At 37.5% G+C, this 27,424-nt stretch overlaps 1 protein-coding gene across 1 annotated transcript in view; it reads right to left on the reverse strand.

Annotated features, from left to right (window-relative positions):
• Positions 1 to 456: 456 nt before the first annotated feature.
• Positions 457 to 27,424, reverse strand: part of Sema3e (semaphorin 3E) — a 244,915-nt gene continuing 217,947 nt past the window's right edge. Inside the window, exons 11-17 of the mRNA XM_055613028.1 lie at positions 26,732 to 26,954; positions 24,499 to 24,590; positions 22,586 to 22,627; positions 21,755 to 21,921; positions 18,407 to 18,474; positions 17,107 to 17,246; positions 457 to 2,017 (exon numbers count right to left, since the gene is read on the reverse strand). Coding sequence (XP_055469003.1) covers positions 1,565 to 2,017; positions 17,107 to 17,246; positions 18,407 to 18,474; positions 21,755 to 21,921; positions 22,586 to 22,627; positions 24,499 to 24,590; positions 26,732 to 26,954 — 1,185 coding nt within the window. The 3' untranslated portion in view covers positions 457 to 1,564. The remainder of the gene's footprint in view (positions 2,018 to 17,106; positions 17,247 to 18,406; positions 18,475 to 21,754; positions 21,922 to 22,585; positions 22,628 to 24,498; positions 24,591 to 26,731; positions 26,955 to 27,424) is intronic.

A 27,424-nucleotide genomic window follows, 5' to 3' on the forward strand; every position in this document is an offset into this window, starting at 1 on the left:
ATTCCCCAGTTTGAATTTCATCCCTTTGTGTTCCTAAAATTCAGTATTCTAAAAATTTTGACTACTACCTTTTTTGCAATTACTATTGATGGACAATGATTTCCACTGGATTCTGGGGTCCATAAAATGTGGACATTCATAGGATGTCAATGTTTATTTTTATTTGTTAGCTGTTTTAGGAATTCTGGACTTTAAAAGCCTCTGTGGAATACTTATGTACTTACTCATCTTAGAGTGAAAAAGAAAGCCATTAGAAATTCTCAACACTCTATATTCTTAATTATATAGCATACAGAGATAGCAGAAATAAATATTTAAATTTAAGTTTGAATAACTATTCATAATTGTTCTTATATACACCCCAATTGCTTTACTCTTACCTAAGTGAAAATCCTCATAAAGCTTATATTTCAGAAAGGTTGCTGCTAACTCTTTAAAATATAAAGAGATAAGATTTCAAGAAACAAACATTCTGAAAAATAGAAATTTTGGTAATATTTATAAGACAAAGATAACGATTCTCTGAAGATGTCAGTAGTAAAATGAATCCAAGAAGCAAATATAAAACAGGAAGATTTTGTTTCTAAGAGAAAATGCTTTGATAATTTCTTTACGGGTAAAACATACTTCCAGAGTGTTTTTATTTTATTTTTTATTTTTGTCTCAGGGAAGGTTTGAAAGCCTACCTTTTAAAGCCCGAATTCTGTTACTATCTTCACTGCATTGAAAAGTCATTATGTTTTTTTTTTTTTTAAATTGAGTCTTCTGAAAATAAACTAGATGATTCTGCTCACGTAATTTATTTTCAAACGTTTGAAAGGCAATCATGGAAACAGCACTATGAGAGACAATGCCTGCTTCTACCACAAGAGGGCAGCACAGACCTTCTGATTAGAAATCTGCTTTCATGCTTGGGCACTTTTTAAAAATATCTGAGATGCTACCTTCCTTCCTTCCACACTGAAGTGAAATTTAAAGGATATGCCTTGTTTATAAAACAGAAATATTTTAAACATAGTTCAGCGAGTGTTTCATGAAGGAAACAAGCCTTAGAATGGGTGGGTCGCAGGTTTATTTTATGGTTAGTTAATAGGACCACAACACAACTACTTAAAACTCAAGGCTTTAAATAAAAATCAGCAACAGATCAGAAAACTCACGTGAGAATCCTAAATTATTTGCTATTCTGTGCATTTTACCTCGTGGTTGCAAGGAAAACTCCGGAAAGACAGAGCTGATTTAGCTTTGCTTTTTTTTTTTTTTCCTCTCGATTATGAAAATCTATAACCTTTACTTTAATGTTATAATCAGAACACCTATCCCAAGTGGAGAAGCGATTTCCCTGAAAAGCAAACTCAGAATCGCGGCCACGGTCGCGTGCTGATGCATACGACGTGGAGGCCTTTTAAGCACGAGCGCGGTGAGGGGTTTGCACTGTCGGATGAGGATGCAGAATAACTTAGAACACCTTTCCCGCCTCTCGGTCCTACAGAAAGCGCCCGGGGGAACCGGAAAGGCGTGGCCTGTAACCGTTTCCGCTCGCAGCGGCCGGCAGAGGGCGCCCTCAGGAGAGCAGCGTGTGCCGCGGCAGGCGGAAGTGCTCGGGCTTGGGGCGGAGCCTCTTCTCCTGCGGGTTGGCGTACTTCCACTTGGAGGGAGACATTTTGAGCTTTTTCCTCTTCTTCTCCGTGCACCACACCTTCTCGCAGTACTCTTCCACCCTCTGGAAGTTGCTGTAGCCGATCAGCTGCAAGAACTCCTTGTACCAGGGTTTCGTCCCCTGAGGCAGGCCGCTGAGGGGAGGGCAGGGCATCTTGTGATGCCTCTCCTCCTCGTGGTCCTTGTGGAGCATCCCCTCCACTTTCTGCTCCTCCACCACCTCCAAGGTGATCTTCCGCACCGTGTGGACAAAGCTGTGCTCTACCGTCTGGCAAAAATAGGTCCCAGCGTCTGACTTGCGCACTCTGAGGAAGAGTAAACCCAAGTCCATCTTCACCACTCTGTCGTCCGCCTTCACCTGGAACGCCGAAAACAAACAAGCAAATACGTGAGTGAGTGGCGAAGGAGTATTGCACAGTCCAGAAAACATCAACCTGTGTCCCTTCCATTCCTTTTTTTCCCTCCCTTTCATGATCACAACATACATCACGACGGCTCGCAGATGCACCGAGTAATTGAATGAGTCCTGCACTTATTTAAACTCGAAGCTACATTTATCAACAACATGGAGGTCATTTCCCACCAATACATTAAAGGGCCAAGCTCATGCGACGGAGAGAGTTTTCTCCCTAATGAATCTCAGTATCAGCATAGCAGTTGACATTAATTAAAGTGGAGAGATTTGCCTCATTTTTTTAAACATGTTTGCTTGGCAGGACAGAGCCAATAACACTTTCCAGGTTCTCCGTGGTATTCTGTGGTTCAGATAGTCATGACCGAATGTTTCTGCGGGGCTCTGTTTAAATGGCAGGATTCTTTCACTGACTGTCTCTTCTTCTTAAACCACTCACAGAAATCATTCAGTGAATATCGTGAAATTCCTATAAGACTATTTATTAACAACTCTTGAAAGCAAAAAATGAAATCCAAATTCCATTGCAAAGGAACTTATAGTTTAGGGTAAGTTTTAAGATATGCTTAATGATCAAATAACTCCTTTTTATGCTTTGCGCATACTTAACTATGCTTATCATTTCTATAAATAGATACATATAATTCAGAAAATAAAAAAAGCCAGAGGAAGGCTTTCAGTGGGTAGGTCATACTCTGTCACCAAGTTATTGAGCATGATTTGATAGCAGGCAAAACTCTCCTTAACTCACGACTGAAGGCCTTTAATGCTTATTTTCTGCCTTACTTTTCTTCATAAAAGTAGGAATAAACGAGTAAGTTGAAAGAGTGCTGTGAAGGTTGTGTGGAGTGGCACGGTCAAGGACACTCTCTCCCATGCTGTCCATAGTTACTGCTTCCCTACCTTACATGGACAGATGCTCCTAGGTAAGAGAACATAGGTGCTCTGTGATCTTTAGGAATTTGGCAATTCGGGCTAAACTGGAAGACTTCCCTGTGGTAGAACCAAACTGAACTCTGTTTTCATCTTCAGTGATACAAAAATGAGTTGCAGAGGCTACAATCACAGCAGTTCTGATTATTGGTAGCCCAGTAGAAGGTCCTAGCAGAGCTGCTAGGCTCAGTTCGTCCCAACCTTGATCAGTGTGGCATGGTAGAATACTCCAGAGTGAAAAGCAACATGGTGTTGGTACGTTAATCAGAAATTCCACCCTTCTAACATATGGAAATTTTAAGTCATGAGGCTTTCAATTGGAAAGTCTTTCCAGTCATGTAGAGCAAATTAGAGGTTTTAAAATGGAACAGTTGGGACAAAGGAGGCTCAATATAGTCTTCATCCCTAATTCTCATCATTAGGCAGGACTAGGCTCTGGTAGTAATATCACAGCAGCCACTAGCTTGAGGAGTCCTATGAGGCATTGGAAGGCCCTCTAGCCAAATGTGTTTTTTCTGCATATGAACAGACTTGTAGTGATGGCTAGTGACAAGAATATTCTTATATAATATGGCTAATGTTTACTTATAAGTGGGTATATACCATGCATGTCTCTGCTTCTGGGTTACCTCACTCAGGATGATCTTAAGACAGTAAGGGAGGAAGACTTCCCCCATCAGTGGATTAGGAAAGAGGGATAGGGGAGGAAGAGGGAGGGAGTGTGAAACCAGAAGGAAATGAGGGAGGGGGCTACAACTTGGATACTAAATGAATAAATTGTAAATAATAATATTTTATATTTATGGTTGTGAGCCTAGCCTTTAACGGGCTGAGCCATCTCTCCAGCCCAGTAATATTTTGAAAAGCAAAAGGAATATTCTTAGCACTGTCCCAGCCTACTGACTTTTTAAAGTTATTTTTTAAATTAGCATTGAGACAGGAAATTAATATCATGTTAATTTTGTTTATCTTTTAAGATTGATGTATGTTTATGAGTGCTCTATCTTCATGTACATCTGCACGCCAGAAGAGGGTATCAGATCCCATTGTAGATGATGGAGAGGCACCATGTCTTTGCCAGGAATTGAACTCAGGACCTTTAGAAGAGCAGCCAGTGCTCTTAACCTGTTTGTGTGTGTGTGTGTGTGTGTGTGTGTGTGTGTGTGTTACCGATGCTATTATCCTATCCAGATGCACTTTTTAGTTCTTTTTCCCATCAGATTTCCTAGTTTTTCAAAGCAATATTTTTATGTGCTTGTGACCTTTCTTTGTTTCAGCCAGTTTCCCTAAAATAGTACATATTATAAATAGATATTCCATTGTCTTTTTATTAATTTAAATAATACTAAGATTTACATTAGTATTTTACAGCTATGATTCACTCATTTCTCTACTGAAACTGCCCCCTCCATTTGCTACCATTCCTAGTTCTGCTAATTATATTATCATTCTGGCACTTGTACACTCTCCTGATGAATATTTATATTTATGTATTTATCAACTATACATTATCTATCTATCTATCTATCTATCTATCTATCTATCTATCTATCTATCTATCTATCCATCCATCCATCCATCCATCCACCCTTATAGATAACTTGTCACAAATCCTTATCAACATTTCCTCAGTGGTGACCCAGTGAAACATGCTTTGCTCTCATTGTTTTTGTTTCAGGGTTAGACCCCACACTTATCTCTCTGATCTGGTCTCACGTCAGACTTCCCATATCTCCATCTCTTCATCCCTTCTATCATATCCTCCTTAACAGTGTTTTGGAAGCTCTGTCCTCTTCACTGAGTAGAAGGATTTTCTGTCTCTTTAATCTCATCCCAGCAAATGATGGGATTTGTATACATCTTTGTCCTTTATCATAGCATCTCTCTTCTTTACCATCATTTTACCTCTTCCCCTCCTCTCTACAATTGAACATAGAGGTTTTTTTGGGGGGTGACTTTCCCCCTTTCATTAACAAACTAGTATTGATCCACTTTTCTTTAGAGCTTTTCTCTGATCCTGAACTATGGATTTACTTAGATGTCTTTCGCTTGCTCGAGTAGACATGAGTTGCTCATGTGACCAGCGTGACATCCTCTTTCTCACAGCATGGTCAGCGGAACTGGGACATTTCTGGAGGTCAGTGACTAAAGTTACTGTGTTTGTTATTCCAATAGCCAAAACGAACTTACAAGCTGTATTTCCTATATGGAAGATGAAGCACCGAGTTAGTATTTGTGTTTACCATAAAATGTGAATCATTTTCAAAACTTAATGTTTCTCAGATGCTAAGAGAAGCAAACATGGGTTCAGGACACCAGTGCTATGTCCCAGTCAAATGAACTCAAGCAGCATCCCCATGCAATGCAATGCAGAAAAGGCATTGGAAACACTTGAATTAAGTGTTGGGATTTTAAATTATTATATGACATGCAGAGAAATAGACAAAAAGTTACACAAACACACTACAGTTATTGTCATACATTATCTTATGGAGAAAATTATGTCAGTGAAAAAAACAATCATATTAAATACTAATTTTAAGGGTATGTAGACTTTTAAGTATTTGATTTGTAAATTTTTCAACCATATTATAAGGTTTAATTCAAATATTAAGAGATCATATATGAGTTAAGACTACCAGGATACAAACGCATGCATTTGTCCATTCTTCTAAATATCTGATAAACCCTTTAATATGTGTCATAGTTTAAGCAGACATTTTATCTTTGAGGCAGGTGATGGGAATATCCAGAATATTAAAAGAACCAACTATTTCCTTCCATAATTTTGTCTACTGCCATACCTGGTACTATCACTTGTTTTCTTTTCAAGCTTATGTATGTATGTGTGTGTGTATATGTATGTATGTATATATTTATTTATTTATTGTGTGTGTGCGCATGTGTAAGCACAAGCTAATGCAGCACGTGTGCCATGGTATGCATGTGGAAGACAGAGGAGTGGATTCTATCTTTCCATTATGTGTGCCCCACGAGCAAACTCTACATCCTTGGCAACATGTGCCTTTACTCACTGAGCTATTTCATATGCCAGCAAGATGATTCCTTTAGGGTGAGCCCTCCTAACCATTTTTTCCATCTTCTATTCTGGTCTCATTCTTTCTTTTCTTTAATGAATCCTTTTTTATTGTATGCCAGTGCATTTAATTCTTTTGTCCTAGGTTTAAACTTCATTTTCTTCATAATATCTCCCTTACTGCCCATAAGAAGCTTTCATGTCTTTGTGCAACTCAACATCACTGGTGTTTGTAGCACACAAGATGTATAACATCTTCTTGAAGTCAACTTCTTGAATACAACTTTCTTCTCCTTAATAAAGTGAAGGAAAGTGGGTACTATTATTTTTCAGGTGTCATTACATAACAAGTACAGGGTTCTAATATAATGTAAGCAAAACCATATCAAATCGCTCTGTGTGCAAACACCCAAGGAAGTGTGGATCCAAGATTCACATTTGCATGACGTACTTAATAGTGATTTGAACAGTAAGGAAGACAACATGATTCTGGGAACAGTCAGTGACTCAGGAAAGACAACTGTTATACACATGTGTAATGAAGGCCTAGGACATTGCCTTCATTGGAAAAAAAAAAAAACTATGAGCTTACAAACACCTGCAGTGAGTACCATCTGCTGTTTCCCTCCTGTCTCCCGTGAGAGAGAATGACATATGAGGAAGTAAAAAATGTGCAGCGCATTGTCTAGCATATATTCAGTTATATATTGAAAATAAACAAAGTGAAATCTAAACCTATGTTCACTGTAATTAGGGGTATATTTTGCTTAATTTTTGATGTATAATATTATAAGGCAGTATTTCTTTCATAAGCAGATATTCAAGCTTGAGAACCACATTATAGACATGTGGAGTCCAGATCTTGTCATGACCAGTTACCATGACAGTTACCATGGGAATGGTCCTAGATCAGTCATTTGCACGACAGAAAAGAGTCTATTCTCACCATTTTGTTTGCCCTGTTTGGTTTCAGTAAATTCATATTTTATCCTGAGGAATAAGTGGCATTTTTATTCCCTGTATCCATTATGTAAGTTTGATGGCCTTAAAAGTTGGCTGTGTCTTCTATGGGTGATGGCTAACTAAAAACAAACTTGACTTAGAAATTTGTATTTGCATTTCTTCCATGATTTAATCCTTCCACTTTAGTTAACTTGGGTACCTCCAACATCAAACCCTGATTACAGGATGTTTTCACACAGCTGTGATTTTTCTATGTCTGCAGTCCAGATTTCTGTGGTCAAGAAGATAGTCCATAGCAAAACATTCTACCCAGTAGTCTTCTGAGCAAACTATATAAACACAGAATTTCTTACTAAAAAATGGTTTCAATATTCTTCACTATAAAGATTGACTCAGGATGTATCATAACATCAAATAAAAATGTAATTGCACCAGGAACTGTGCCCATCTGAGCGCTGGTCAGGGGGAAGCGGTGGTTCCCATGTGCACTAGCTACATGAATATGTGCTTTGTACTGGAAAGTGACAGACATAGGTCTTGAATTGATTTAATGCAGACTACATCTTAACAAAATACCAAATTCAGTTTTGTCAAAAATAAAGACTAACAGCCTATTATTTTATTTATCTGACCCTTGTTTAACATAAACAGTGGTTAATTTATGGAAAAATATGTCTGACAAGATAAAAGTAAATTTTGCTTTCACGAAATTATGTCATACTGCAACCTAGTGTATGACAGAGATGATTGCCAGCTAGAGAGTGAACTGCTTATTGTCTGCTTGGAGAAGTCCAGCACTATACAGGGAACAAATGTCAAAAGGGGAAGTTTTCCTAACAGAAGAAAACACTGAAGACTATCATGAATAAGAATTCAAATTTGAGTGGCCAACATATTTAAAATAACCAGGACAGGTAAAATGGCTCAAGAGAATTGAAATTCTTGCCAGGAAAGACTGATGGCCTTAGTTTGGTCATTGCAACCCAAGGAGAAAACTGACTCTCAGAAGTTGCCTTCTGACTACCACAGGCAGAGCCTCATTCACACATACACACCATACACCATACAGTGGACACACAGAGACACACAGACACGCAGACACACCCATGCACATGCATGAACGCCCACACACAGAGGCACATACTCACAAGCACGTGCGAGCACACGCGTACACCTGTGCACACGTGTTTCCGCTGGCAATAGTCACAGAAACGAACAATGCTGAAAGACTCACACTTGGTCCTATCAGTGTTATCTGCAGGACTGACTGTTAGTAAATCAATAGATATTACAATGGGTCTGTATTTGCAGTATAATCACGCTCCACCAGAATAAAAGAGGATTATCTTGTATCAAGGATACTGGAAACTGTGGAGTAGAGTTTGAAAGGAAATAAAAATAAGACACATGCAACAATTTACAGCTTATTCAAGTCCAAGTTATTATATAGCTATTTATTATGCAAATACAGAATCGCACTGATTTCAGTTATTTCAATGGGCACACTGGAAAAAAGGCAGGAGGGTAATGAAAGGTAGTCCAGGAACTATGAAACCAAACAAACAAATTTTGAAGGCAAATCATGCCATTTGTCAATAGTTAATCAGGATTAACTAAATTATCTCACTGAAGTAAAAAACAAGAACAAGAACAAGACAGACAATAGAAACTCTAGGGTTTTCTCTTTGTAATTAGTAATTTTCTTTTGCAAACAAATGGACTAAACTGGTTTCTGAGAACCCGGCATACATAATCATAGCTTCTCAGGCATTTAGAAAGTCTGATCAAAACTGCCCAGAGACAAGAATATCAGAATGGAAGAAAAGCAAGAGGAGAGAGGTGAAAGTTCAAATACAGAAATGCTCTCCATAGGGGACCATACACCTGTCCTGGAAGTGCAGCTTAACCCTAGCATTCCTAATGGCCAAAGGAACAAGGAACGATTGTAAGGTTTAAAATATCTCTAAAACATACTTTTAAAATTACCCCTGTGGGACATGCCTCTTTCCTGGAACTGAGTCCTGTGGCTATCTTTCCTACATCTCATGAAATGAGAGACATGGCAGAGCGCAGCAGTAAATACATCATTTTTTTTAGGCAATTATCTCAGTGCAGACGAAGGAGATACCCAAAGGCAGTTCAACAGAAGCTGTTCTATCTAGATCAAAACACGTGCTCACGTGCACAGCTCTCTGCTGGCTTATGTCCACACGGGTTTGATTTTCTATACAATGTGAGCCATGTCCCGGAACAGAAGCAGTCAGAAAATGAAGATATTTTTGGAACACTTCGCTATTCACATCTGTCTTCAGAGGGCTTGCTGTGTGGCCATGTTTGTTGGTTTTATCAAAAGCCTGAAAATGCTGATGTCAGAGGGAGAAAATACCCATATGCACCTGCTTCTATAGAAACAAGAGGATATAGTTCATGTCCAAAGAGTCTCCGTCTTATCTTGGAAAATTAGGGGAAGAGATATATCCAACGTTCTAGGTTCATTTGTATTTTTTAAGAGAATCTAGTCTCCCTTCATGGTACAGGAACTGTGTGGTCTTTAGCTTTTCATCAAAGTGAGCGAGCTAAATGACTGTCTGGGAACCAAAAAACAGTTGGGACATTTGATATTATGAAGTTTTCTTTTCCACTGAATCTGAAGGTCTGAATGTTTACTGACTGTAAAACATCATTATTTTTTAAAAGAAATGAACACTTTAATGGGCTAAAAGAGAAACATCAAATTTACTGAACAGATGTTTCAAATGAGGCAATACTGCACGCCCTTTGTGTTGTGAAAACACGAAAAAACAAACACGGATGTGGAAGCAAACCCCATGCTTTTCTGTGATATGTGTAAAGAGAGCAGACAGACATAGCTGTCTTTGATCCCTTACATTTATTTTAGATCTATTTATTTATTTATTTATTTATACATTTTTCTACCTTCATTGAGTGCCAGCACACCAGAAGAGAGTACCAGATCTCATTATAGATGGTTGTGAGCCACCATGCGGTTGCTGGGAATTGAACTCAGCACCTTTGAAAGAACAGACAGTGCTCTTAACCCCTGAGCCATCTCTCCAGTCCCCAATCCCTTACATTTCTTGACCTGGGTTAGTATTGATGAAGGCCAGAGGAATGAGTTATGTAGCAAACAAGATAGTAGATAAAAAATGGCATCTTACTCTGTAACTGTTCTACTTCTGATGATATAGCTCTAATATCAAAGGTGCAGCTTGTATCCATGTTTTCACAGGAGCAGCCATCTCTAAGGGCCTTACTGTATACAGTTAATGCAGAAACAGGGAACTCTTATGGTAGGTGGAAGGAGAGGCTGGTCGCTGGGTTATGCATGACTATTCCATTTTCCAGCAGGATTTAAGTGACTTTGATGAAGTTGTATGGCTTAGTGGGAGGACTAAATGTAGACTTAAAGAAATTATAACTTTGGTGATGATAGTAAAAAAAAAAAAACTAGGAATAAGTTGTAATCTAAGATTTGGGGCTGATGTCATTTTGTGCATTCTCTTGAAATTTTCATAGTAAATGGGCATATTTGCACATGTCTAAAGGCTGGAAATGCTCAAAATATGCTACATTGAAGTCAGATTATTTTTTAAACATACTAACATGCATTTCCCTTTAAGTTGAAAATCCCCCACAGTAGGAGAATATGATTTCTCTGTGTTCGCCAAAGGAGAGATTGTATGAAGTGTTGCATTGATCTTGTGGAGCATGTGCTCATTTTTCTGCTGTATACCATACTGGAAAGAGAATGAGCTTATATATTACATCTTCAGGTTGCTCCCTAATTTCCCCACAGGAAATTTATGACACTGATTCAATTCATGACTAAAACACAATCTTCTTGCAGTATGATCAGGATATTGTATGACTAAAGACCAAAGTCCGGAAGATTGTACTTTGAAGTTCTTCAGGCTGTTGCTTTACTATTAGTGAGAATTCATTGTGGTGACATTTTAGTGCTCACGGCATAGTGAAAAGCAGTTGTTTTTTTTTTTTCCTAAGAGGTTGTTTTCTTCAAAACACAGGGGTGACTTTCACAATGGTACTAAATGGTAATATTCCAGTATATAAGACTTTTCATCAAGCCTTTAAATCTAGGGTCAGAACGTTTTTCCTTAAAGAACTATAGCAAATACTTTGTTCCTTGTGATCATGGTCTCTGTCATCACTATTGAATTAATAAGCATATAAATCTTAGCTATTAATGCATGTTAAAATATCTCCCATTTACTGATTTTTAGAATATAATGTTTGCATTTCAAAGAAAGAAATACTTTAATTGTACAGCTAAATATTTTAACAAGAAATATTTTTCCCCTAATGATGTTAGGACTGAGAATTGCAATTATTTGGGGGCCTTATACACCCAGGTGTGTAAAATCATGTAAATCAGGAATTTGTAAACAAGAAAGTACTGGTGATTTAGATTTCCTTATAAAAGCATTTTTCTTTTTGCAACCCTAAGAAAAATAGCAATTTATATCCTCTTTGGGTAAAGTTTTTTTCTATTATCTTTAATGAAAATGGCATGCAAAAATGTATGTGCTCACCAAATTTAACTAATGACAACAGACCATTGGACCATCTATCCCTCATCTGTGGATGAAATCACACTATCAACTTAAGTCACTGATTGTTTTCCCCACTACCCAGAGGAAGAGACATTTTGCTTTCTGTCCTCTTGTTGCTGCGCCTAGCCTTTAATGGAGGAGCCTCTCTTCCAGCCCAATCTTTGCTTCTTTTAGAATCCAACCTGTCACCTTTCTCTGATTAGATTCTCTCACACATGTTCTTTATCGTGCTTCACCAGTTAGCTACACACCCCTTCTGGCTACTTCCTTTCAACTTTAAACAGACCCAAGTCCCATATTTCAAAAGAAAGAAACTAAAACTTATGGTTACCCTGCTCCCTGTTCCTCTCTCTCACACACAGCTTAGCTTTTGGTACAGCCCACTGCACTGATTGTTCCTCATTCAACAAAGAAGCATGTGCCCATAACCTTATTGCCTGATGGCTTCTTCCGTGGCTATCCCACTGCACCGTTCCTGTTAGAAACTGTGTATGTGTTTTGTTTTTTTGCTTTTGCAAAGGATGTTCCTGATTATCATATCTTACCCACTTTCTTCTTATAGGTTCTATTATGCCCCTGTCTGACCCTTCTGTCTCTAATTGCTTAAGCTAATCTAGTCTAAAAATACTGACAACTTAATTTCATCTTCATATTGTATATAATAGCACTTACTTTTTCAGAGAAATGTTGCAAGTTTGATGTAGGTAACTGTGTCTAAAACTCAGAACAGTGCAGAGTGAACAGCAAGCACTGAATGAATGATAACTATAATCATTACTTCTTTTCTATTTCATTTGGACTTGGTCATCTTATTTTTCTCCCAAATGTGGGTTTTCCTTTGTTCAGAGCTTTAGCTCCCTCAGTTCTTAATTATCCACTGTCCAGGGTAAGATATGTAAAGGGTGGTAGCCCCATTCTCTATCCCACTCCTTCCTAAACTGATACCTGAGTGTCCTCAAAACACAGTAACTTCACAGCCCACGTGCTTTCACAGAAGCAGCCCACTTTCTCTGTGATTCACTTTCTTTACCTAAAAGGGTCCATCACCAAACTACTATAGGGGATAAAAGTATTAACAGACATAAAATGCTTAGGATGGTGAAAAGCACACAAGTGTTCAGAAGATACAGCAACTTATGGCAATGTGGGAGCCCTCTTTAACCAAAAGACAAAGAGTAGAAGACTTGGAAGTTACACAGAGAATGAAAACCCACTGCTGCATATACTATATAACAATGTTTCCTGATACCAGAGCTTAGAGTGGAGAAAGGTTAAATGATGGCAAGGCTCTTAGATACTTAAACATGAAGAATAATGGCTTTGTCAGCGAAGCTAAAGCAGCCCGCTGAAGTGTTCGTAGGGATTACACTGGCAGATGTCAAACGTCTGAACTCCAGCTATGAGACGTTTTCCACTTGCTCTTCATCCCTAAGCATCCGAAACTGTATTTATATTCTGATTTCAGAAGGTTGTGTCATTTTGCAGAAGAACATTTAGCCGAACAAGCTCTGGGCCTGAGTTTATTTTATTAGGTGTGAGTTATTACACATTCTGGATTTCAATTACTTTGATTATAAACTATGTTTGAGAATGGTTGTTATAGACTATACAGTTCTCAATACTCAGACAACGAATGACTATAAACTAACAGTGGGTCAGGACTTCTTGAGTTTAAACATTGGCTATGTCACTGGCTGTGCATCAGCTTCAGCTCATTCAACTTCAGTTTCTGTGTGTGTAAGCATTGAATAATCATGGCCACTGTTCAGTTGAGAAATCTAGCAATGACAAAAAAGGCACCTAGCACAGTCCTCTGTGCAGTAGGATTGCAATAAGGAATAACTTTTATCGAAAGCACTCTAGGGCTCTTTTCTTTAGGAAATCACAGTGTTACATCTCACAATCAATGTATTTAACTTATTCATTGAATATTTAATATGCTTACGGTAACTATTAAAAAACATAATTAACTATAGAAAATGTCCTGTAAGAAGTACTTAGAAAAGCAGACTTTAATATTTAAAGATCTAATAAAATATGTCTAGATTATTTCCACATGGCAAGGAAACTAGAAGATGCATGTTTGCGAAAAAGGCTGGTATCCAAAATTTAGAAGGCAGACAAATGAGATTTTAGATGCTGTATGGCAATTCAGGAGCATACTACTAAAAAATAATATGATCAAATATTTTAGTCATATTAATAATCATTTATAAATATCACTGCAAGATTCAGAATAACAGGTATATGTAGACACTTGAAAAGGCATGATTGTTAGAATCAGAGATTTCAGTTGAGTAGAAGGAAAGGGTTTGTACCCTTGGCTGCCAAGTTAGTGACTTCTTCCAGTTTATGAAGTGAGGAATAAATTTTGATTGTTATTGCCAGTAATACTGTGCACAGCATCCTCATAGGAGCTCAGAATTTGACTAAGCAAAATTAAACATCCTTTATTACGGTCTACATTTGGCAATATAATTACTATGTCTCAAAGTAAATGAGATACAGAAATGATAATGAATGCAAAATGTTAGTTAAATGAAACTGAGGACTTACTTTCTAAGCCATTCTGCTTTCAGTATAGAATTTATACATTTGGCCTCTGGTGAAGTTTTGTTTTGGTGTAGCTTATGAATAATTAAATGCATATATTGCTATATCTATGGAAACCATTAATTATCTGACTGTCCCATGATTTTCATAGTGAGTAAATTCAGAATTCCATATATCAGTTAGGAAAATTGGAATGCAGTTGGAAAGAAAGTAGGCAAAATCAGCAAGATGGGAACAAAGCTCAGAGTTGAGCACTGATGGATGCGCCATGTTGGAATGACTTCCAAATGAGGCAGATTACAGTGAGTTCCAAATGAGAAACAGAGCTCACTAAGTGAAGAAATCTACTGATGAAAGAATTACTTCTGTCTTCCGAAGCCCTTTGACTGAATGAACCATGGAGTATTCCCAGGTCCCTTCTGCCAAGTATTACGGTGGAATTTAAAAAGCCATTTTATCTCACATTTGAGAAGTGGAAATAGGCTGGCAATAAATAAACAGTTTAATTCAGTGTGGAATACTGCATTAGTTTTCCATATGTATGTACTGTTACAGTGCCATGAAAATTTAGAAGAGTTTTTCTTTCCTGATAAATTTCCATATTATCCCTAAGCCTTAGCATGTTGAAACTCTTCTTAATTATTTTTCGGTTTTTAACTTTTTAAACATACAATATATTTTGATCATGTTTTTCAACTCACTCCAGTCTTCCCTACCTTCCTACCCACCCAACAATATTCCTCCCCTCTCTCTCCAAAAGAAAGAAATCACACACACACAAATAAAAAAAAAAAAACTACAGTTAAAAAAAAACTGGCAAAACAATGCCGGACATGATGGCTCATGTCTTTAATCCTAGCACTATGGAGGCAGAGGCAGATGAATTTCTGATATCTAGGCCAGGCTGGTTTATAGAGAGAATTCAAGGACAGCCAGGGCTACATAGAAAAATACTATATGAAAACAAAGAAAAATAAAAACTGAAACAAAAAGCCTACAAAAACAAAAACAGAAAACAAAAACAAAATAAACCTGGGTTTGGTTTTGTGTTGGCCAAGCACCCTGGTCATGGGGCCTTCCTGGGGTGTGCTTGATATACCCATGACACTTCATCGGAGGAAACTGAGTTTCCCTCTGTCAGTAATTCTCAAACAACTTCTTGATTAGGAGTGGGTCTGTGTCCATGACCCCTTTCAGTGCTGGGACTCCATCTGGCTTGAACTGGTATAAGTCTTATCTAATGAATACTGAGGGAATGCAAAATTTATAAATTTTATCCCCTCTAACGTTTTTAGTTTCACCAAAGACTAAAAACAAATAATTTGTGTTTGGGGGGATTGGTAATTTTGACTTGAGGGACAGATTTAATCTCCAGTAAAAATAAAAACAAACAAATAAATGAATAGGTAAATAAGTAAATAAATAAACACAGCCGTCATTTCTATTTATCATCTACGAGTCATGCACTTACAGCTCTCCTCTCCTCTCCTCTAGGCACAAGGCAGGGCTGTAGGAATCCCATTACTCACTCAACTTGAAACGTCTTTTTTAGCAAAGGCCATCTGTACTATATTCATCAAGATCTTCCCACTGATGTGAACATTCTCGTAGCTAATTTAAAATTCCACTTGGAAAAATAGAGTTGAGATCATCCTTAAGCATGAGCGCTCTCCCTTCCTAAAGACCCTATGCCCTTGACACAACCAACTAACCAACTTTCTCTTGTCACCTCCCCATTCTTGTAATGTCCTCTATACCATTCCAGGTGTGCTTCAAATGCTGCCTCTTCCCCTGTCTTTCAAAGCAGCAAAGTCGTTGCTTCTAATTCTTACATGACCTCAGAAGCATACTATCCAAAACTACTCAAAATGGGGAGAGTGGTGAGGCTTGCCTTTGTTCCCAGCGGCTTAAAAGGCTTAAAACCCTATGTCAGTATCTCATATTTGATTTAAAACTTTATGGACATTGACATCACTATTATTCTTATATGTGCATAAGTTTGCTATTGTTCAGGAATGCTATCTTGGTGTATATAGTTTAAGATGTTGCCGTGCAATTGTTCTGACATGAACTCATGAGCTTCCCCTCCCCCCTGAGGGAGGAGCAGCCTTGCTAGGCCACAGATAAGGACATTGCAACCACCCTGAAGATACCTGATAAGCTAGGGCCAGACGGAAGGAGAGGAGGACACCCCCTCTCAATGGACTCGGAAGGGGGCAGGGAGGAGATGACGGAGGGAGGGGAGGATTGAGAGGGAAAGAGGGAGAGGGCTACAGATGGGATACAAGTGAATGTATAAAATTATTTAAAAATAAAAAATATAAATAAATAAATAGATGAATAAATAAATAAAGATGTTGCCATGCCATACATCATAAAGCTGTAGATACTTTTTTCAGGAAGAAATACATAAATGTCAATGTCCATAATTTAAAATATCAATTCATATGTATATATATATATATATATATATATATGTAAAATAATCTATTTGAAATGTTAACCATGTTTAGACATGTATGAACATTACAAAATTTTATACACACATAAATAATACTTAAAAAAGAAAATTGATTTAAAAAATATTAGGTTTGTATGTGTGTTGACATATGTGTTTGTAGGTTTGTTTATGCACATGAGCATGAGCGCATATATAAACCAGAAGACAACCTTAGTGTCTTAGCAACCCTCCATGATGTGTTTTTTAGACAGGTACTTTCACTAGTCTGGAGACTGGAAAGATTGGCTGGCTGGATCCTATCCTCCAAGATTAATTTGCCTGCCCCTCTCCAGTGTCACAATTTCAAACTCACAACACCATGTTTAGGTGTTTTATATTCTAGAAATAGTAAGACGTAGTTAAGTCAACATGGTTTCATTTTAAACACCCAGATCACCTGTTTTCTGCTTCTCACTCTAGGTAAGACACTAAAGGTGAATGCATAGCTATGAGTTACCTCTTCTTTTCTTAGGTCACGTCCCTTCTGTACAAACCAGACGACTTTTGCTTGTAGTGACCGTGGGGTGCATTCCAGCAAAGTACTGTTGCTTTCTATGCCATAAACCAGCCTCTCTTCAGTCCTGTCCAACGCGTCTCCTACAACAGAAAGGTAATAACATCAGCCTTAAGATTGGAATTTATTTAATTTCTTAAACTGTGTTCTGGTGCCACAGTAATGTAAGTAACTCTTCTGGGTACTGATTTCTACTGAGTCATTTAAAGCCATTATTTAGAATGCTATATGAGAATTTGGAGATTAAAAAGGATAGTAGATGATGAAGTGGGCTAGAAGGTAGCATCTGGGAACTTAGTTCTAAAATAGGGGGCAGTGATAAGTCCATCAAAGAGGAACTCACGGAAATCTGTGGCAATGTTCTCTGATAAGGCAGGAGAAGGCATGAGCAGCAGATGTTCAAACAAGGGTATCATTTGATTGCCCAGGATTTTTGCCCTCACTTTCAAAACTGACCTCTAAACTTCCTAAGACTAAGGCCATGCTTTCTGTTCCTGATACTCTCAGAAGCTAGAATAACTGCATTGAATCTCAAGTCTGCTTGGATCCAAACAACAAAACAAACAAATGAACAAATATCTGGGCTGCAAGTTCTAAAAATGGCATAACCACCATTGGCTCCAAAAGGTGGCACCCATCATCCTGTTGCTTCTCAGTGAACCCAATAACATAACACACAGCTTGGGTATCATACAATGGCTCAAAATATCATGTCCTGTTTTGTTTAGTTTTCTTGTTGTTGCACAAATATGAGGACAGTTAATAATTCGTTCTAAAGTTACTCTGCTGTAGCAGAAGAAGAAACAGTTTTCATCTGTTCTAAAAATGACATATGCTACGTCATACATAGTAAAAATAAATTCAAACCAGGTGGTGGTGGCAGTGGCACACACCTTTAATCCCAGAACTCATGTGGCAGAGACTGGCAGAATCCTGAGTTTAAGGCCAGCCTGCCCCACAGAGGGAGGTCCAGGACAGCCACTGCCATCAGCCAGCGCTCTGCTGCTTTGTAGTCCTAAGGTTCCTCAGCCTTGATCTCTAATATCAGACTGTATTAGCAATGGTATCTGGAGCCAGTTTTGCTAGTTCTGTAAAATACCATACACCTGATTTTAAATATCTGCAAGAAAAACAGATACATCCAGGGACAGTGTTTCAGGAAAGTGACTCATTCAAAGAAATGTGCGGTTTCCCCTCAGCATACGTTGGGTAAAGGCGAACAAGCGATTTTTCTAAGGATTACCAACAAACTGCTGTCCGAAGCACTGCTGGGCGGCATTGCCATGTCTGATGTCCTGCCTGCGGAAACGCCTGGGAGAGAGAGAGGGGGGGGAGGAGAGATTCTGAGATACAATTTCCTGGATTTTAAAATGCAGCCAACCACACTGAAGATTCTAGCAAAACTCTGTTGTCAGGGGGAAAAAAAAAAACTGTTTTATGAAACTAGCATAAAATCGAAGTTTTACACTTTTTTTTTCCCACATTTTCAATGGCTAAAAGATCTACACAACACTGTTCTTTAAATGTTTATGTAAGTTTGAATTTCAGATACTCAAGTAGTAATTTAATCACTTTCTCTTTACATTTTGTTAAATATTTCGTTCAACAAGAAACTTGTAGTTTGTAAAGGGATGACAAGCGGTGTGTGCAGATAAGTACTCCGGGAATTTATTTGAGCAGAAAGTGTAGCAAAGCTCCTCTATATAATGAAGCACAATAAGGAAAAAGATATTTAAATCCAACTAGTTTAACTCTTTAACGTTTTCACTGTTACTGTTCTTTTGTCTCTTCGTTGTCTTTAAAAATGATAGTGGAATGCTAGTCAAGGGGTGGGAGTTTTCCTCACATGGGAAAGGCAAGGGTAGAAGATATTACCAATCAATTTTCAGGGTTATGTTCTATACACAAAAGAATATGCATTTTAAATAAACCGCCAATTAGAAAATCTCACAGAAGACCCAGAATTTTATAAAATTAAGGTTAGAACTTCAATGGGTGTCATTGCTTTGAGCTAGGACCTTATAGTAAAAAAAACCTTATAGTAAAAGCAGAGCTAGGAGGTTTTAGATTTTTTTTTTACTCTAGTGTGGACAGCTAGGTGTAACTGACAGCAGACAGGGAGTGACTTCAACTGCCAGTGTGGGTGCTCCCTTAGATGACCACTGCTTCATTCTGCTGGACAATGGTAATGAACGGAGTGGAGATTAAAAGAGTGAGGGAAGGAAATGGTTTCCATGTTGCAGAGATAATGCTTTATTGAGATCATTATAATAGCCATATGCGGATAATAGAAACAACATTCTAGACCACTCTAGATAAGCAAGTTGAATGGTATATAAAGAATTCAAAAATTTGTTTGAAATAATTGGAAACATGCCTTCACAAAAAGGTTACATCTTCCAATAAGCTTTCTGTTCCTGTTATAGTACTCTAATATAATTGTCCCTTACCCCAGCATTAAATAAAACAGGTATTATGATCAGGACAAGAAGGATGTTTGAGCAAAGGAGCCATGCATTCTTGAAGGCTGCATATTTTTCTTATATTCCTTACTTCTTAGAAACCTTTAAAGAGGACACTGAAAATAGACAAAATGAGATCCAGGAGGAGAAAAGGAGTCAGCTCCAAAGATTACAGTGTATTTTGGAAGGCCAGTTTAAAGAAGTGGCCAGATTGTGAATTAGTCTTTCCCCACTGACTCATTTTCACTCTGTGAGCAGAAAAAAAAATGTTTATGTAAATGACCAGTTTTCTCTTCCAGCTTCTATTCAAGTTTGAGGCAGAACTGATCCTATAAAAGCAAACCATTTTCTTTCCATGTGCTGGCACTTACCCAAAAGCTTCTCCTCCAGGAGTGGGTGATAGCTGCAAAGAATTTGACACGGTGAAAGTTCTCTAGTACCCTGAACTCAGTGAATTTATTTATAAGCATGGCTTCAGTATTATCTCTTACTGCTATCCCTAGTCTGCTATTTTGTACATTTATCTATCCTTTTCAAAGTAACTCGTTTAACCTACTTTTATATATATTATCCACTTTATGGCTGCACACTTTTAAAAGAGGCACACCAAATGAAGAAACATTAGCCCTGGAAACTGACTGGTTCAAGCTTAGCGTCATTGTGGTGTGGCATGGCTCCTCTTGTGCATTCTATGCCTTTGCCTAGATTAACCCCCTTCAACTGGAACCTCCACAGACTCTCTCGTAAGAGTGTTCTCAGTTTTATAGAGAATGCAATAAAACGTTATGTACACTGCACTTGATCAAGTAGCTAAAGTACTCAGCGGTGAGCTACCATCAGCACTGTTGGCAGTTCTGCTCTGCACCACCAGAAGATCAAGCATTTTTTCCTTATACCCCAGGCTTGCAGGACAGAACTCACGTAGTAGCTGAACAAACTGTCCTCAGCATTTAAAGTACTGTCGCAGCTTTATTCTTCAAGAATGAGTTCAAATACCTATAAGCATTTGCAGAAAATAGAATGAGTTGCTCACTTATTTAGCGCAGTTGGTACATTGTTTGGCCCACACTTCTCTGGAAGGCTCTCTTCACCTTAGGCTTATTCTCCCCTGTCTTTAAATCCTTCTTAGGATGTTGATTTGCTCAAGTCAAATTAATAAAAGTTTTGAATTACTGAAGGCGTTTATGTTTGTGCATGTGACAGAGAAAGAGAATGAGAGAGAGAGATATTTTTGTGTGATCATAAAAGGATAATTATACTGATTTAGATTCAATTTGATTCAAAATATATATGGAAAAAAATAACCAAAAATTATGCAGCACATATAACTGGAATTCATACAAATTTCTTTCTGAGGGAATTTTAGATAGTTCTCTGTGTGTTTTATTTATTCCTTGTGAGAGAAAAAAAAACATTCTGCTTATTATATAAGACTTTTTATTATTTATTTTCTTAATATGTATACAATCTCGTGTAGTTTGAGTGGAAAAATACCCTTCAAAGTGCTTCTTGAGCCTAAAATCCTGTTTAATATAGCTTGCATTGACTTTTCCTTATAAATGGCAATGACATCATAGATCTATAGACATTAGAGTTCAGAGGTCTCTCGGTACCTTTCATTTGTGTTGAATTAAATCACACATTTCATTAATTAGACAGGTCATGCATTTGCCTAGGAGTTAAAATATTCACTTTCTAATGAAATAAATGAAGACCAGCTGCTTGAGAGGACATGCGAAACTACAGAATGTGTTTTAGGATTTATTTATTTATTTTCTTTTTAAGTCTCTGAATCCTTCAAGTGTGATGTTGCCATTTCTATGTCTGAAGTTTATCTGAACTTCATTATGTCTTGCAGGGGACAGGGAAAGCAAAGGAGGGGTATATTTAATTCCCAGTAAGATAAAAAAGTAAATGACCAAAAGGAATGTTCATCCATGGTCATGTCTGGTACATGACAGTGCATCAAAGTCATGTGAAGAGAAATTGCAAACTGTAAATGCTTAGATTTATCATCAAAATACAGCCGAAGTAATTTGTTTAGATTAAAACAGCTTACTTTCATTGAATGGGCACAAAAAGAAAGAAAGAACAATGGAAACATGCCAGGAAGGATGACGGCTTTTTACCTCTTTGCGTGTGCGCCAGTTGGGTAGTACCTGGAGCAGGAAATGCCATCCCACGCACAATAAGGGTCTCGAGCCAGGCAGCAGTCAGCACAAGCGCTCCCGTACATGTCACAGTGATGGAATCTGACTTGTGCCACTGCAGAGGTGGATCCAATGTAGAGCTGTTGCTACATGAAATAAGAAGCCATTAGCAGAGATGAATTTACAGAAGATAGCTCCTGGGTTCCTACAGTGACAGTATAAAATAATGAGCAACCTCCTTTCCTTATACAAATCATTCGCTAACATTCTTTAATTAAATTTTTATTTTATTACATTTTATTCACTTTATATCCCAGCTGTAGCCCCCTCCCTCAGCCCCTCCCAATCCCACTCTCCCTCCCTAATCTCCCTTGCCCCTCCCCAAGTCCACTGATAAGGGAGGTCCTCCTCCCCTTCCATCTGACCCTAGCTTATCAGGTCTCATCAGGACTGGCTACAATGTCCTCCTCTGTGGCCTGACAAGGCTGCTCCTCCCTCAGGGGGAGGAGGTCAAAGAGCCAGCCACCGAGTTCATGTCAGAGACAGTCCCTGTTCCCCTTACTAGGGTACCCACTTGGATACTGAGCTGTCCTGGGCTTCTGTGCAGGGGTTCTAGGTTTTATCCATGAATGGTCCTTGGTTGGAGTATCAGTCTCAGAAAAGACCCCTATGACCAGATTTCTTGGTTCTGTTGCTCTGCTTGTGGAGCTCCTGTCCTCGCCAGGTCTTACTAACTCCCCCTTGTTAACATTCTTGAACAGTGTGTTTTAACTAACAAACAGAAAAGACTCAGACATGTAAGCAACTTACTCTCTTTGAAGAAATTTCCATAGAAATGATAGGAACTGGATCCTGAAATCAATCAAAGTGTTTTATTTTTAGTAAATATAGAACTAGCTGCTTAACAAGAAGTCAAAATAGTTAAGAGTGATTCTATGCTTGCAGCCTATAGTTCTTGCTTTAGTATATCACTGTGTAAATCCAACTCTAGTAAACCACCTTTTAATTATTGTAGTGCAGTGGAACAGTTGTGCCAGTGAGAACAACTGAAGATCCAGTCAGTTTATTATTTGTCTCGGGAGTAAATAGTAACTGCTTTAAATAATACCTTTTTATTCATAAACTCATTTATCTTTAGAATAATAAAGTAGAAATTTTACTAAGGTAAACCGTTTTGATTATTTGAACCCGAGCCTGTGTGGATCATGTGTGTATTGGAATAGCCATAGTAAATCACTGTACATTCTTCAACCAAGATGAAGAACCTCGTTTTCTTAGGATTACAGTAGAGGAAGGACAATCCATTGGGGGCCTCCAGGTTAGTTTAGCAATGTTGCTTAATAGTCAAACCTTTTAATGAGCACAAGAAATTCTCCATTAATCCTACAAACAGAAATGCCAGGCAGATGGAATTCACTCTGGGAATAGTTACCCTTTGAGGATTTAATTTTTAAGAGAAACTGTTTGATCTTTTATGTTAGTTTTAAATTACTCTTGAATTTATTTATTGAGTGTGTGTCCTTGTGCCACGTTGCCTGTGTGGAGGTGATAGGACTCCTTCCAGGAATCTGTTCTTTCCTTCCACCATGTGGGTTCCTGGGATCAAACTCAGGACTTTGTATTGGCAGCAAATACCTCTTCTGCCTGAGGCATCTCTCCTACCTTATCAGTTTTTGTCTTGTTTTGTTTTATTTATTTATTTTTATGCATGTGGAATTTTTTTGTAACATTTTGACAACAAAACTCTTTGCACATGAGGGCATTATTCATTTATTCATCCTTGTAGCAACGCCCCTAAAAGGATATTGTGAAGAGATACACTGGTATGACTGAAAATAAGAGCCACTGTTCCAAATGCAAAATTAAATCTTATATAGATGCCTGCAATGCAAGAATAAAAAACATGCTCCAAGTATGATGCTGATGTGCTATGAAGTGTTTCCAAACTCAGAACAGCTGTGGTGTGTCCTAATGTACAGTTAGTATGACTTGAGCTTCATTCAACCATAGAGTTATGATGCTATTGAAAGTAAGCTCAGCACTATGTCATCAACGATGTAGACTATGATACTCTAAACAGAAACAAGCGTAAAGCAAGTCTGTGAATTGTTCAGATGAAAGTATTGTGATCAGAAATTTGCAGGATCCTCTTAGGAAGAAATATGAGTGAGGACTGCTCATGGGCTTAATCATGATATCTGTTCCATTAATGATACTTCTCAGTATATGTGTGCTGGTTATGTTATAGGTTCATATACATAATTATGTATTTTCACAAATTCGTTCTATGCTTTCATATAATTTTCTATTTTTTCTTTTTCTTGGTGACTTTTGTGTACTTAATCTATTATGGTTAGACATAGTGTGCTCCTCCTGCCACAATGTGCACTGTTCGAAATATGTCACTTTAGTGACTGTGTTAATAATATGTTTGTGCAAGATGTGAGTCTTTAGTAGTTGTCCTGGAACCCACATGTGAGATAGGTGCTATTTTTTTTATGACTGTGGTTTGATACTAGTATTTTTTCTCTTACATGAATATTCCCACTTTTGAGCATTCTGACTATGGGAGACAAACACTAGGTTTTAAATTACTCTCCACTCCAAATTTCTCTGAATTCAAAACACAGTTATTTGAGAAAAACTTCTGAAACTAGTATAGTGCATTTTCTCTTTATTTTCAGCTTTGACTGTGTGTGGGATCTGAATCTTCATTTAATTACCTTGAATATCTGAAGCTCCTCTAGAATGACTTCCTCCATCCACTCTGTTTCTTGGTTGTAAATTGTGATCACTTTCAGCACAATTCCCGTATCTGTGAAAAGAAAAATTGGCAATAATCAAAGGAAGGACTGAGTCTTCAAACAGAAAATATGATTACACAAAGCATGTAATCACAGGCAGTTAAAATCATGTGGCTACTTACACATCAATAACTGCAACTAGAAAAAAACAATTTTGGGTGCCTCAGCAAAAGTTTAAATGATATATGTATATATAACCTGTATTATAATACAAAACGTATATTCAAATATTTTGGTTTATAAAAAAGCAAAATCATAGATTCAGAATTCAAATTACCATATTTTAGACGTTTCTTTTGTGATACATCAGTCAAGAAGATAGTCTCCATCTACTTAACTACCTGTAAAAATGTGTGTAACACTTTTATCCAAGAAAAGCACAGATTATTTTGTTGGTTTTGATAGTGGTGAACACTATCAGTGGCTGCAGTCTGAGACCTATGTATTCTATTTTCCAAATATTTAGTTTGGGATAATAAAAGTTAACAACATGGGCCCTAGAAAATATTTTTCAGCTCCAGGTTTTCTCTGATATAATTTGTATCTTTAGATTGAATTTAAAAGGAAATGGCTACATCAGTGAACCAGGAATAGATATATCCATATTGAAATTTGATAGGCTAGCAAGATTGTTCAGTGTGGAAACTGTTTGCCATGTAATCATGAAGATATGAGTTCTGCCTCAACACCCATGTACCATCTGGACATAGCAGCACATCTGCAGTCCTTGCACTGGGTGTGCAAAGACAGAATGATACCTGGGCTTACTGGCCGGCCAAGTCTACCCCATCAAGAGACCAGTCAGCTACTCAGATCTCATGGCTTCCTGCTGTTTTATAAAACTGTATTTCTAGTTTAGATTTCCATTTTATCTTTTATTATTTCTGACATTCTGAGTTTGATCTATCTGCTTAAAATTTTAATAAGAAATCCATTTTCCCACATGCAAACTTGGTATGGGTAGAAACAATAATTCATAAAATATATTAGACCTTTGGAAGTATTAATCCATGAACGTTCGTGAGAATTGAGCAATTTATAAAATTTTATCAAATCCTATATATGAGTTAATAAAACTATTTTATAATTAATCTGATAGAAATTACCTTTATTTTCTGTTAGCTAAAAGGAATAAAAATTGTCACGTTTTTGAAACTAAGTACACCGACATCAGGCAAAAGCAAAAGTAGATAGAAGTTGACTTATTTATCTAGAAGCAGTGATTTTGCAATAATGGCAGCCCAGTGGTGTGCTAGAGCCCTGTCTGGTAATTGGGGGAGGGAATCTACTATTTATTAGCTTTTCCAGTGCATTTGTCACACATCTCTAATAGCTTAATTTGCTCTGGAAGACTGTGGCCCAGTATGGTGAGTTAAATAACATGTAGACAATATTTCCTGAATGTTCTAAAAGAGGTTTGATAAATCAAACAAGAAAACAGCTTTTGGGTGGCTGGATATGTGTTCTGCTTTCTATGGCATTTAAAATACTTTAATCATTTTAATCACGCTTCAGTCTTGTTTTCAGGAAATTACTTTATTTTAATTGTCAGAAATCACCCTGTGTGAACTAGCATTCAGGTAATTTTAGGTTTCTTACAGGGGTCTGATTCTTACATAATATAGCAATCTCAGAGCACATTATTAACCTTATCAATAGTGATAAAATACACCCTACACTGAGGGTCTGTTATGATAAATTTAATGGGATTTTTTTTTTTTGCTTAAATATTATTTTAGAAAAGAAAAAGCAGTGAACTAGAGAAGCATGAACGGTGGGTTTTAGCAATGCACTCTTTTTCAGGCCAGGACCCCTGGCAATGTGAAACTCCACAGGCAGAACACTTAAGAAATCTCCTTAAAATCATTGCTGTGCTCAGTGCTGTGCTGCACACAGAGAAGGGGATTTTGAAGCTGAGAAGCTGAAGCACCACACAGAATTTGTTCTTCATAACTCTGGGTGCTCAACAATTTTCAAATTTCTTCTCATAAATGAGACTTAATATGATGACATTAATTGAAGTTTTAAATTCATTTAGTCATTTTATCTTTAGCAGTCTCCAAACGTGTTAGTGGAACAACAGGATATGTGCTGATTGGTAAAAGTTATCTGAGGGTGAGTTAAAGTGTATCAGTACTTTCTAATTCTTTACCTGTCCCAATAAATAAAACATCATACTGGCCATCTTCAGCTTCCACTCGATCTACTGCTAGTTGCTTCAGGTTATACTTTCCATCTGTCTTCACAAGTATTGGCTTTTTATGAGCAGGTTTTATGGGCTGATACATTAGTGGATGCGTCCTTGCGAATCGAATGGCATCATCAGGATAGTCTTTGGTGGTTCCATACTTCCCTCCATTCACTTTGCTGGCACACTGAAATGCAAGTGGGTTAGCTTATTCTTTTCCTTTCACACCTAAAGAGCAAACATATGACTACTGACAAGAAGAAATAGAAAAGTCACATAAGCTCTAGCAGCAAACTCTGCATTCAGTAGTGCATAGCAGCTCTACATCTTTGGTTCCTGAAACAAATTCAGTATCAAAAATTTCAAAAAAATTATTTTGAAAATGCAGCATTGGAAAGACACAGAGAACACTGATATTTACAATGCAGGAAAAATTGTGGATGGCAAATAAATGCAACGTGAATGATCAAATATTTTTATGCTTTTGAATATTGTTTTTTTATTTGAAGTAAAATTATAAAGTGAAGAATATGTCATTTGTTGTTGGCATAGTTTAGTTATAGAGTGCTTGTCTAGCATATGTGATGCCCTGGATTCAATGTATTGTATCAGAGAAGAGAAGAGAAGAGAAGAGAAGAGAAGAGAAGAGAAGAGAAG

This window comes from Psammomys obesus, unplaced genomic scaffold, assembly GCF_907164565.1.
Source record: "Psammomys obesus unplaced genomic scaffold, mPsaObe1.curated_primary_1811, whole genome shotgun sequence".
NCBI lineage: Eukaryota > Metazoa > Chordata > Mammalia > Rodentia > Muridae > Psammomys > Psammomys obesus.